The 12,473-nt window shown below is 46.6% G+C and overlaps 1 protein-coding gene across 3 annotated transcripts in view; it reads right to left on the bottom strand.

Annotated features, from left to right (window-relative positions):
- ERO1B (endoplasmic reticulum oxidoreductase 1 beta) overlaps window positions 1-12,473 on the bottom strand; it is a 40,751-nt gene that overhangs the window by 10,478 nt on the left and 17,800 nt on the right. For all 3 annotated transcript variants that reach the window (XM_078878931.1, XM_078878930.1, XM_078878932.1), the window contains 4 exons: window positions 6,915-6,941; window positions 3,863-3,955; window positions 2,162-2,408; window positions 1,401-1,470 (listed from right to left, as the gene is read on the bottom strand). In XM_078878931.1, the coding sequence (XP_078735057.1) occupies window positions 1,401-1,470; window positions 2,162-2,408; window positions 3,863-3,955; window positions 6,915-6,941 (437 nt within the window). The remainder of the gene's footprint in view (window positions 1-1,400; window positions 1,471-2,161; window positions 2,409-3,862; window positions 3,956-6,914; window positions 6,942-12,473) is intronic.

The following is a 12,473-nucleotide window of genomic DNA, read 5'->3' as shown; positions in this document are numbered from 1 at the left end:
ACTAAACACAAAAAGCAGTTCGAAATAAATGAGTTTTCAAGCTAGATTTGACTGTGCATAGCTCCAGTGGTTTGCTAATATCGGAAGAGCATTCCAGACGGGGGCAGAAGCGCATCTGAAAGCGCACGATGCGGTGAACGTCTTGCTCGATGGCCAGCCAAAAGCCGCTGCGAGGATGACCAGAGTTCCAGTGATGGTTTATGCTCCTTGACGAGATCAGCAAGGTATTGTGGTTCGTTTGTGGCAAGCACTTTGTGTGTGTAATGAGTGCGAAGACTGTCTAAAACATCATGCCGACTGCTCCCCACCCACTCTCTCTTTCTCTCCATCTGGTATCACGATCATCGTCACCATGAGCCACGACATAGATGTTTAATGTTTCGCTCCACCTCCCTTCGTGTCTTTCCCCCACCACCCCCCCCCCCCTGCTGCCACCACACAGTATTATCATCATCAGCCATGATCTACGCACTGCTGGATGAAGGCAAGCCACGCCTGCTGCCAGTAGGTGGCCCTATGCTGCAATGGGGTCCGACCTGGGTAACTTTCCATCCACATCACGGACTCGTAACACGCTCACGTTGAAAATGGCACGCCTGCCAACTAACCCATCTGTTCCCCCGTACCGTACGGTGGAGGCGCTCACAATACTAACCTCACTTTAGGCAAGGCCATCGAGGCTCCCCGATTCCTATGACCAGTGCATTGACTTTGGCAGGCAACCTACATAAGAGCTGTACAAGAACTGAATCCATATATTGAAGGGTATGTGTGTGTGTGTAGGGGGGAGCGGTAGAGTGGTTAGAACGCTGCGCTACGAAGCCGGCGGCCTGGGTTCGATTCCTGCTCATGACCAACACCAGTGACGATTATCTGAACTAGTGCTGGGCTTCCCCTAGGTAGACTCAGTCTCAAATGAGTACCTCTTGTGGTATGTAAACATCACCAGTGTTCTTGGTTCTTTCGGTAAAGTCACGTAGAAGGGAAATAATAAAATAATAAAAATCATCATCAGGTGTGAAATCCACAGCAAGATTTCACACCTGATGATGATTGCTTGTGTTGCAGTCGAAACGTCGTGAGAATTTTTATTGTTTGATATTTTTATTATTTTATTATTTCCCTTCTACGTGACTTTACCGAAAGAACCAAGAATATGAATCCCTGCAGTCACGAAAGCTTTAAATCAAAATTTATCACCAGAGTGGTGTCGGCCACCCACCCCCTCCGTGTGCCGTCCCGGTGATCGATAACAGCACTTGCCCAAACCGTCCGTGTAGGCTATACGGGGGAATTTTGTCTTTGTTTTGTGCAGGATCGTGCATTACGATCTCGAATTTAATCACGGAAAATATCGCTCCAAAACCGCAAATGCGGAAAGATGAACGTCAACGCCTCACCTTGAGTAATTGCGCCTCCTTCTCGTTACCGGAAAACATCGCGGTCTCGTCAAAATGCATCGGGAACTCCCTGGTTAAAACAGAAACATTGGAATTGAATGATGAGTAAGACCAGAAATCAGCCAATATATGTTCTCGCAGTGGTATATAAAACTTGAGCAGATTGGCGAGATACTTCGGGAGCCAGCCCATTCAAGGGCTTAAACGTGAGAAGCAGAATCTTGAAGTCCACTGCTGTACTTTACAGGGAGCCAGTGCAGGGATGAAAGAATGGGAGTAAAAAAGTAATATTAAAAAAAAACTTTTTTTTAAAAACACGCTTTAATGAAATGTACCCTACTAGTAATGGAAGAACTCCACGACTCCAGAAAGTGGCCCCGAAGCTTGCCATGATGTAAGGGACCGTGGTGATTTACAGCCAACGTCAGTTTACCGTGGACAATTAGAGCCAAGCCGAAACATAACATATAAAAAAGAATGTTTAAAAACATTTTTTATGATAGAATATAGTATTGTCATCGGTATGACATACGTTTCCCAAGTTTGCAGTCGATACCACATTGGTAAGTGTGTAAAAATTGAGTTACAATATTTGAGGATACAACAACGAAAACAACAACAGACAGAGTGAGATAATAAGAAGCGTGTAAAAAATAAGAACCCGTGCTTCCGCGAGCCACGCTGACACGGACCGCGACCTGGCCGCGGATAGCGCAAGCGGGAAAAAAAACCCAGAATAATTTGGAAGCCTCCGTACTCACTTGGCGAGCTGTAGGATCTGCAGCAGCAGCTCCTTGGTCTGGTGGTCCTCTTTAGCGTTGCCCGTGTACAGGTTGCTGCTGGGCCGCAGGAAGAAGGGTGCCACCTTGGAGATGGCACGCAGCTCGATGAGGTAGAGGAAGTAGAGGTTGCGCAGCCAGCGCGTGCCCTGGCCCCTTGTCGTCGACGGGTCGAAGCGCTTGCGGAACTCATTGACGTTGGGCGCCCAGTGGGCCTTGCTGTAGCCGTCTGCCGGGAGAGGATTCAAGACAAAATGACGGTCTGCGAGCCCCCGGTAGGGACGGACGTTTCACCGGTGGGGCCACCAACCCGACAGGTGTGCGGCGGGAGCTTTCGCGGCTTCCCATTTTGTAAATGTGGATGATAACAGCGATGTGTGCGCGATGACCGTTTGAAATGAGTGCGCGGTCAAATCTTTTACTCCTACAGACCGCATAAACACGTGGCCACCACTAAGATTTTGCTACACTAGCTGGTACCGATTTCTGCTGTGGCACGTGGACTAAAAACAGGTTGTTATTTTTGTAACTATATATGCTGAAGCAAGAGCCCATTACAAAGCACGAGCGCTAGGGGAAAGGGGTGCAATTATTTCACGGACAAGCCCGCGGCCAGGTGCCCACGGGTGTGAGCACAGGGAAGAGCGATTGGGGCTCACTGCCCCCCTACTCGCATAGTGGGAAACGTTTGGAAACGTGGTATTTTTAGGGGAGAGGAGAGGGAAGGTGGGAGGGGTGCAGATGTCATTTTTCTAGTTTCAAAGTGGTGATGCTCTCTCTCTCTGTGTTGGCGCGAGGAGCGCCCTATTTTCACCTCCTCTCCCCAATGCGATCAGGTCGGCCAATCGGTGAATTCACTCCATCTTTGTACGAGCACGTATAGACAATTACCGTGCTTGTATCGGTCTGCGCCTTCAGTCAGGCTCGTTACTCACGTCTCGTCGTAGTCACACGTCGGTCTCTAGCTGGCAGTCCCCACTCTTTCATTGTTGACTAAAACATTTTTTGGACTGATTTCGTTCACTAAATTAACACCGTGCCATAGGCATCAAATGGAATGTGTTTTGTAATGAACGATGCCAGCTCTGTCATCTGGGTGGTGGTGGTGGCTATGCTGCTGCAGGTGGCCTGTCATCCGGCACTTTGTATTCATGTAGAACTTCTTTCACACCATACGTAGCCAAGCGAGCCAATCGAAGGTGCGATTAGCACGGTTGGTCAACCCTCGCTGCTGCCTGTGGGAGCAGCAGCGAGGGTTGATGGATCGCACCAATGTCGTGAAGCTCCTTTCCCGTGGGCGTCGGGGGGCCATACCCTGGCTGGCCAGGCCAAGCCAGTACAGCAAGTAGGAATTCCATCCGTTACATCTGTAGGACATGGAGTGTTGTCCCCTCGCACGCATGGATTTTCGCCGGGTCCTCCGGTTTCCTCCCATGTGTAAACACTCATTCACTGGCCGATAACCTACTTCACGTATAGAGGATCACAGAGCTTGGGGTGGAACTTGGCACCGGCTTAACACGTGGCTACTGCCTTACCCACTTGCGTGCGATTCCCGAGTTGTTCTCACCCTTCGAGAGCGAGCGAACACTGTGTGCGGCGCGTGACAAGTCTAAGTTATTGATCATTTATATTTGTAGCTGACTAAAGCGTATGGTGATAACGACGGTGAAAATAAAGTACCTTCCACGAGGTACTGGGCAGACAAGTGAATGTTGATACTTGAATGGAGACCCGAGATGAGACGGTAGAACACCCTCTTCTCTAGACACAGACCTATGAACCACAGCAAATCCATCATGAGCGTGCAAAGGAGGTCGTTTCAGAAGCAGCGGAAAGCAGGTTGGAAAACGCAGGAAGTTGGGCAGAGGTCTGCAAACTTAACGCGCAGATTCGAATTTTTAGTCGGGTCCTAGACGATCGTACCAATAAAACCTTTGCCCAATTTCCGCCCTCCCAACTTCGACTTTAGCGATTAGCTGAAACAAATGTCAACATTAACAAGGAGCAAACGATATTCCAAAACGGTTCCATTTTGCATTTGGATACAAAAATAATCGCAACACAAACGCCTACGCTTGCAACTGTTGTCATACGATCCCAAGCCTCCGGAAACAATGACGGAGTTGCAGCCAAAGAGCAGAACTCGTCCAACAGGACTTACACCGAGATGGCGCGATAACATCAGCTCATGCACAGGTGCAAGGCGATTACTTCTCAGAACCGGGAGAAGTCGCAACGCCTTCAGAATGCCTTCATCCAGCAGTGGATTAAGAATGTCTCATGATGATGATCAACTTTCATTATAAGCCACCAGATGGTGGGAACCAATTCATGTTCATAAAATGTACTCCGTAAAGGGTAGGCTTATTGGACCTATCAATGGGCTGCCCACACACTCGGGTATAATTTGCCATATGTTGTGATTACATCTTGCCATAAGGAACCCTCAAAGTGTAAATATCCTCTAGGCCAATAGCCATTGCATATAACCTATGAGCACAGAAGGGGTGGGGGTGGGGGGTTGTGGCAACAGCTGCTCTTTACACAGGGGATTGTCTCCAATGACTTCCATTTACCGGCCAGGTGATCAAACAAGTTGCTTGCGCCATCAACCCACACTGCTCCTGCCAACAGCGTGGACCTTGTATAAAACCACCACTCGAGATTGCAAGTAGCAAGTCACGCACGCTGCCCAACTGGAATCTACACGGGAAATCATCGACCCTTTCCGTGAAAAATTGGCCGGACCCTCCTGTGTAAGAGTGATAAGACGTTGGGTAGATAAGCTCAAAATAATAAAAACTGAAACCGGCATCTTGCATTGTTCCACAAGGTCAGCCTTTTAAAGCAGCATGAGTCCAGTTGAGCTCTCGGAAGATGTTCGGTCATTTCATCTCAAGTGTTTCGTCACGTCGACCAGAATTGTCGGTCTGCGGTGACCTGTGGCACTCGTGAGCAGACATGGCTGTGTCTTCACGCAGCGGTGACCAATGCGGTGGACCCCACAAGCCCTACGAATCTTATTATACCGTAAAGGCGATCGCGAAGGCACCGAGTTCACGTCTGCAGTGGTCTCGCAGTAGAGGGCGACGTTGCCGTCTTGCTCCAACCGAGTAATTTTTTTTAATCTTATCTCCGGGACCCTTTTGTCAGTATTAAGATGATCAAAAAAGGCTTTACCCTTTACGGCATAATACAGGTGTTCAGATGTCAAAACACCAAATACACACCTATAACAGAGCAACAAGTCCTGTGAAAGGTACGTTTTCAAATGTCAGATCTGAATGATGACAGTGGCAGACACAGCCTAATTTTTTTGTTCAAACAACACAACGGGAAACGTAACATCAAATGCGAAGCAGACGGCGTTGTATGCGTCGGGTCGACAACACGGCAACATTATCAAGGGGAGGCCGCAGGGTTCGAACCGCGAAACCTTTGCAGCAAGCAGCAAAACCACGCGAAAAGCTGGGCCGTATCGCCAGTCCCCACGGTCCAGCCGCTCGCTTGTCAAGGTGAGGCACGCGCGAAGAGGGGGGGGGGGGGGGTTGAGCAAGAAGGGGGGGATTGTGTGGCACGGGTTTGTAAATGAATCGCAGGGCGTAAGCGCGCACCAGCACAGGACACAGCACTGGGCCTAGCCTCCTCCTCCCCCCTCTCTCACGGGCACACCGGTCGCTGCGAATTACGGTGAACATCGTGAACGAGGCTAGATTAGAGAAATTAGTGTACGCTGAACTTCTTTCGCACCGTTCGTAGCCCGTGATAATCGGAGGTGCGGTGGAAGGACAACAATCCTACAGTGCTACACTGAAACTACTGCTGTATTGAGATGGTAAAATTTTTTTAAATATTCTATTTTGTCTGAAAACCAGGACTCCGATTGAATGTAGTTATAAGTGCGATGTGCACTTTCACGTCACGTGTCAACGGAGCATTGTGGGGGTTAACTGACCATACTTCACCACGCTGGTCAGCGCAGGATGGGCGATGGCAGGCAGCAAAGACGTGGGAACAGAGAAGTGCTGCACAACAATGGGTTTCTGTTGCGCTGCTTCCTGCCAACAACCACGTAGCCACACAAATAAATATTGTAATTCCTGGTCTACAAACTGGCACGCAATAATTCTCTACGATAGAGAAATGCATAAAAAAATGTCATGCCTAGGCACAACAGAAGGTGCACTTCTTCTTGGTTCTTTCAGTAAAGTCACGTAGAAGGGAAATAATAAAATAATACAAATGAAACATATTAAAATAATTCTCACGACGTTTCGGCCACAACGCAAGCAGCCGTCCTCAGGTGAAGACGGCTGCTTGCTGTCTCCCCGACAGACCTGGTCTTCACCTGAGGACGGCTGCTTGCGTTGTGGCCGAAACGTTGTGAGAATTATTTTATTATGTTTTATTTTTATTATTTTATTATTTCCCTTCTACGTGACTTTACCGAAAGAACCAACAAGATGAATCCCTGCAGTCACGAAAGCTTTAAATCGAGAAGGTGCACTTGTTTGAAATTCATGCCATGAATGAAGTTAGATCTGAACCATGAAACAATGCACTTGGAGAGACTTGGCTAGCGGTCACTAAAGCCATCTACCCACGAAGCCATCTAACTGCCCACAAAAACCATCCGGCTGACCCCTAATCAATCTGGTTTATATTATTTGTCCGAGAGGAGGCTCGCCCAGCCTATCCTGCCCTGGTGGCGCGCTTACAGCCCCATCATTACCTTCGAGCCACGTGTAAAACCCCTCTCCTGCAACGGCAACACACACGCACACGGGTCACGAGGGATGACGCGGAAATTTGGCTCCTATAATACAGGAGCCGGTTTCATTACCGCTTGCTTGGCCACCGCCAACATCATCGGCTTCTCACGCAAGCAGTGGAAAACCGATTGGAAAGGGAAGACGACCGGGCGACTCGTTTCACACGCTTGTCTCTACCGTCCATCGTCACCAGTCAAGCGTAGATTCCCAAAAATGCAACGTCGGGGTGCCGTGTTAAAAATGGCACTCGCTTGGGTCGATGCTTTAATTGAAAATGTTGCCGAAAAATAAAAAAAATCACGATAGTAAGAACTTTGACAGGGCCACCAAATTTAACACTGTGCGGTTTAGGAAAATAATGGTCAATACCTCGTGTAAATTGTACACGTTTCATCTCTGCTCCTACACGAGTGTGAGGAGCTATGGATATAACACTTCACTTCATTTCAAGCCAGGCATATCTTAACATTTGCGAGCTGTTGAGATAGATGCGCCGATGCGTCAGCTGCCACGATAAGTAATCAAACCTAATACCTGTGAATCAACTCCCTGGCCCTGTTCAAGTCCAGGCTCGACTCTTTTTCTCCTCTGCCTACGACCGACTGGCGACTCCAGCCAGCATCGACTGAGAAGTCCCCTACGGTGAGGCACAAGTCCCCGACTTGTGGGAAGATCTGGCCGTTGGGAGGACTGGGCCGCTCGGCCATGAACAGGAGCACCCCGACAAACTGGCCAACAAAGATGGAGCAGAATATCATAAAATGAGATGGACAACGATGATGATGATGATGTCGGAATGCCTAATTCTCTGTGGAATGAACACGCCCACCGATTCTGTACAGCCTCTTTGGGATGCCGTTGCATTTAGATGCCGTATAAATACGCATTGCGATTCCAAAACTTTGGCTAACGCGCAATAACAAATACACAAACTGCCCATCAACCCAAAACTAAAATGGGACATTACAATGTATTTATCTAGAGAGTCCATATTCCAACATGCATTTGTTTGCACTGGACAAAAGAAGTATTTCTAATCGGTGGAAAGGGCTGTCCAATCAATGTCTGTAGTATTTATTTACCGGCAGCTACGCACATCCACGCACGTAGTGGCATGCAATGGCATACACTCTAAGCTGCTGACAAGCCCCTCTTGATGTTCAACACTTCCGTGTTTCAACAATTCCATATTGTGTACTACTCAACCAGTGAGAATAACTTAACACGTATTTACCCATGTCTTAATGATGCTGCCATATGCAATAAGGTTTATATATAATAATAATAATCGTTTAGTATGAGTGTCAATTGGGGTGGAGAGTGGCGGTGCAGTGGTTTTGGCGCTACACTATGAATCCGGTGACCAGAGTTTAATTCACGGCCACAGCTAACATCAGCGGCGAGTGAAATCGCTGCAACATTCACCAACCCACACGGACCGGCGTGGTGAAGTATGGTCAACTGCGTGAATGTCACATGACTTTCTACCATCACTGAAACCAGAACTGAGATGTGTCCTTGCAGCTGTGCTGCCTGGAAGAACCTTAAGTCAGTGCAAAAATAAAAGTATATTTAATTAACGCTGCCTCCTATCTATTTAATTTTGTTGAACTATAAACGTCCCATCAATTAATACATATCCTAAGTACTAACGATTTGCAATGTAACTACATCATCTCATTAAAGAATTCAATTTCTGGCTTTTTACCGACAGAATGTAATGTCTGGTTTCTACTGACAGCCTGTAGAAAATTACCAAGTAATCAAAATAATTGATGACCCTGTAGAAACTCTTACATTCTAAGTGCCACACTGCCTACGAGCACATCATTTAAATTACATATTTAAATTTAACAGCGTATTACGTGGCGAATTAAAACGTCCTCTGTTCGTCAGATTAAAACAGAAATATAATCAGTCATTTAGGTATAAATATTTCTGTAAAACCAAGTCGACGCAGTGATAAGTTGCAAATTCAGTCGTGACATGAAGAGAATTTTAAAAAACGTCGACAAAGAAATCTATATTGTGCGTATTAAAAAGATTTTTTGTTAAAGTGATATTCAACACCAAGCATGCGTACAGTCAAACAATTGTAATGTGGTAGGAGCATCACATTTTTCAGCGGCAGTGACAATCACATGGGAATTAATGATGCAAGTGTAAACTTCATTGTTGTTGCACTACTTAATAACTATCACTTTGTATAATTTAATAGCGATGCTGAATACAATTAACGTGCCAGATATCTTTGCATGCGCAACGTGAAAAATAACCGCACAAAATGTTGGAATCGGCTGTTGCGTATGCATTATCGATAATTAGGGAATTCATAATATAATCTATAAGAGGGGTTTTTGGGTTAGGTCGCGTAAATATATAAATGTGTCGTTAAACCCGCCACCACCTGACACAGCAAACTAGAAAGGGTAGTCGCGTAAACAGAACGTCGCCAATTCGTCACTAGTACAGCACACCGGTTGTGTGTTGGAGAGCCAAGCCACAACATTTACAATCTGAGTACGACGTTTCGCCAGTAAGTACAACCAGCTTCGTCAGGCGACAGCCAGATTTGTGCTGACGAGCAAAGCAGTTGAAGTGAACCCGATCTCGTCAGAGGTCAGAGGTCAGAGGTCAGAAATTCAGCAGGGCCGAGCCTGCACCGTTCTCGGGATGAACCACCACTATGCAAAGCCGGTTGCTATACGGTGTGGGGTTTAAGTGATGGGCAACAAAGGGCAGTGCAGAAACATCCATTGTTGTACTGTACTTTCTACGCTCCCAGATTCATGCATCCGACCTTCACCAAGCCACACTGACCAGTGTGGTGAAGAATGGTCAAGTAATTACCACGATCTAGATTGTTTCTTGCTGTGGTTGTCACACCTGATGACGGTGTTGCGCTCGAAACGTCGTGATTTAATTTATTTTATTTTATACCTACGTGACTTTACCGAAAGAACCAAAAAGTAATTACCGCAAACTGCACATGGGAATGTCCTCTTTCCAGCAGTGGATTGTTGAAAGGTTGCACGTGTACGTATGTACGCAGTACATATGCAAGTGTTATGTAGGTTATGAAATGTGTGTGTGGGAATGTATATCTGTGTATAGTGACTTTGCACATGTATTACATGAAGCTCATGTAATATTAAATGAACACTAATCTGTAGCGTATGCTCATTTGGTGTTTGAATTTCAAGATAGGTTGTGTAATGTATTATTTAAAATGATACAATTCTGCCACTATGGTGTTAAGATATGGAAAAACAATCTACACAGGGTTTAATGTGACCTAATAGTTAATCATAATATATTAATTCACAATGATTACCTAAACTATAAATACCAAATTGTGGATGTCAACTGCTCAGGTTTAAGGCTCCATGAACAAAACAGCTCATACGAATTGATAATTTTATGACAACGCAGGTCCTGTGCATGATATCACTAATTCCCATTGTAATGTCACATCCACTTTCATCAGAACACTTGCAAATCAAAGAACGAGTTGTGAATCAAAGATGTGAAACAATCAAGGATAAGAACATTGGATAAAACAAAACAAACGTCATAAATGTGAATAGACGAGTGTGTGATGCCGGGCCCACGCCTGTGCGATCATTTTCGTAACTTCGTTGCAAGCAACTGAATTGTTTGTGCAACCAGTTGCGAGCAGTATTGCAACCGGTTTCTTACAGCAGAGATAGCGATTTGCGATTTATGATTAGCTGTTACAATTCTAAATGCGTTAGACATCTGTAAAAAAATAAAGAGCTTCATAGCTCATCGGATTTCTCCAGTAAAAACAAATATTATGATTATGAATGTCCTTGTTGTGCAACCACTCGCTCAACAAGATGTGGACAAAGCAGTTGCAGGGGATGATCGAGTTGCGCGATTTCGCGAGTTGCGCGATTTCGCGAGTTGTGCGATTTCGCGAGTGGCCCGATTGCGAGGCCGATCGCTCGGGTGTGGGCCTGGCGTTTAAGGGCCACACTGGGCTCCGCCAATGCTCAGCAGAGATATCCACCAGCCTTGGTTCCACGACCAAACGTGACCCTTGCGTGCCACCAAGCTCTGGCACAAAGAGCAGGAGGGGTAGGGGGAACCCTTTCCTTACCTAGGGCCCTCTTGGGTTCTACGGTAGCTAGGGCAGGCAACCACACCGTGGCTGTTAATAAACTACGGCCGGGCTAGGACTGCACGTGTTGACCCCGTGTGTGCTCAGAACTACTTGAAAGACAACCGTTCACTGGTAAGGTGGTAGAAAGGTGCAACCCTGCCATGTGCTTGCTCCATGCCACTCCTGGCAAGAAGGGCCTCCCACGAGAAGGAATTGTAGAAAGCTGCCGTGGAGCAGAATTTTGGACCCCCGCTTCCACGCTGGCCCTATATTTTGTTAGAGGTGAGGGTATCAACACTTTACCCTGCCAGACGTGACCTGCCGATTGATTTGCTGCAGTGAACACATTTATATACTTCTGGGCGGACAGAAGTGGTGGGGGTCGGGGAGGGATTTTAGAAACTTGCACCATTGTTTTAACTGCCGTGCCTGAGGTTGAGCACAGGTGAGAATGAACGTGCTAATATTATAAAGTGTTTCAAGGTATAAAATATATATCTCTAGTATTAGTGTGACTGAGATGTTTGCAGTGACAGATAAACATAGCTTGCAGGCAGTTTCATAGCAGTACGTCCCACGGAATTATGGGTCGTATCAAATTAAGTTGTGGGCCGTGTCTGGCCTATGGGCTGTAGGTTCCCCCACCCCTGACATCGAGTTTATTACTCCAGCGTGCAAAGCGACACAGAGCGGTTGGTGGACACACTTTTCTCACGATGAGTGACAAAATAGCTGTGCTGCTGGCTTTTAACGGAGCCTACTGCTGGCCGTTGTGTTATCCCGTAATGTACGAAGGGGTGCCAAGGGAGTGCAAAGGTACAAAAATACAAATACAGAAACAGATCCGACAGAGCAGGGTAGTAAGCACATGCATTAGTCATCTCACTGATCGAAGCAATAAGCCTAGTACAGCCCTCGGAAAAAATATTTTACGTTAAAAACCTTCTCACCTTGAATACATTTTAAACGTTTTCTGCTTAAAAACTAAACTTCACACATTTCCAGGGGGGAAAAAAGCGTAATCCGTTTCCGCTTAAAACTCCCACAATACGTTAAGAAGATGAACGATGGCTCCTTCTGCAATTACATCCATCTACGCTGCCCGAGCCAAATCACCAGGAGCGCACTCCAATCTCACCTGATCTCGAAAGCAGAGGAAAGTCACACTGCAGAGTTGGGTTACCGACAGGGCTAATGCACCGACTGTGCGCCTACGTCTCACCACGAAGCATTTTTTTCTAGGGCTGAACTAGAGCATTAGTGGTTAACGTACAACACGCACAAACACCGACGACGAACAATTCAAGGGGGCAACGCAAAAGCAGCAGCTGACAAAGTTCGGTTCGTGCTTAAGTCAATGATTGCAGGGAGGGGCTCGCATCAAGCAAAGCTA

Source organism: Lampetra fluviatilis, chromosome 52, assembly GCF_964198595.1.
Source record: "Lampetra fluviatilis chromosome 52, kcLamFluv1.1, whole genome shotgun sequence".
NCBI classification, from domain to species: domain Eukaryota; kingdom Metazoa; phylum Chordata; class Hyperoartia; order Petromyzontiformes; family Petromyzontidae; genus Lampetra; species Lampetra fluviatilis.
This window is presented reverse-complemented; position numbering and strand designations above follow the sequence as displayed.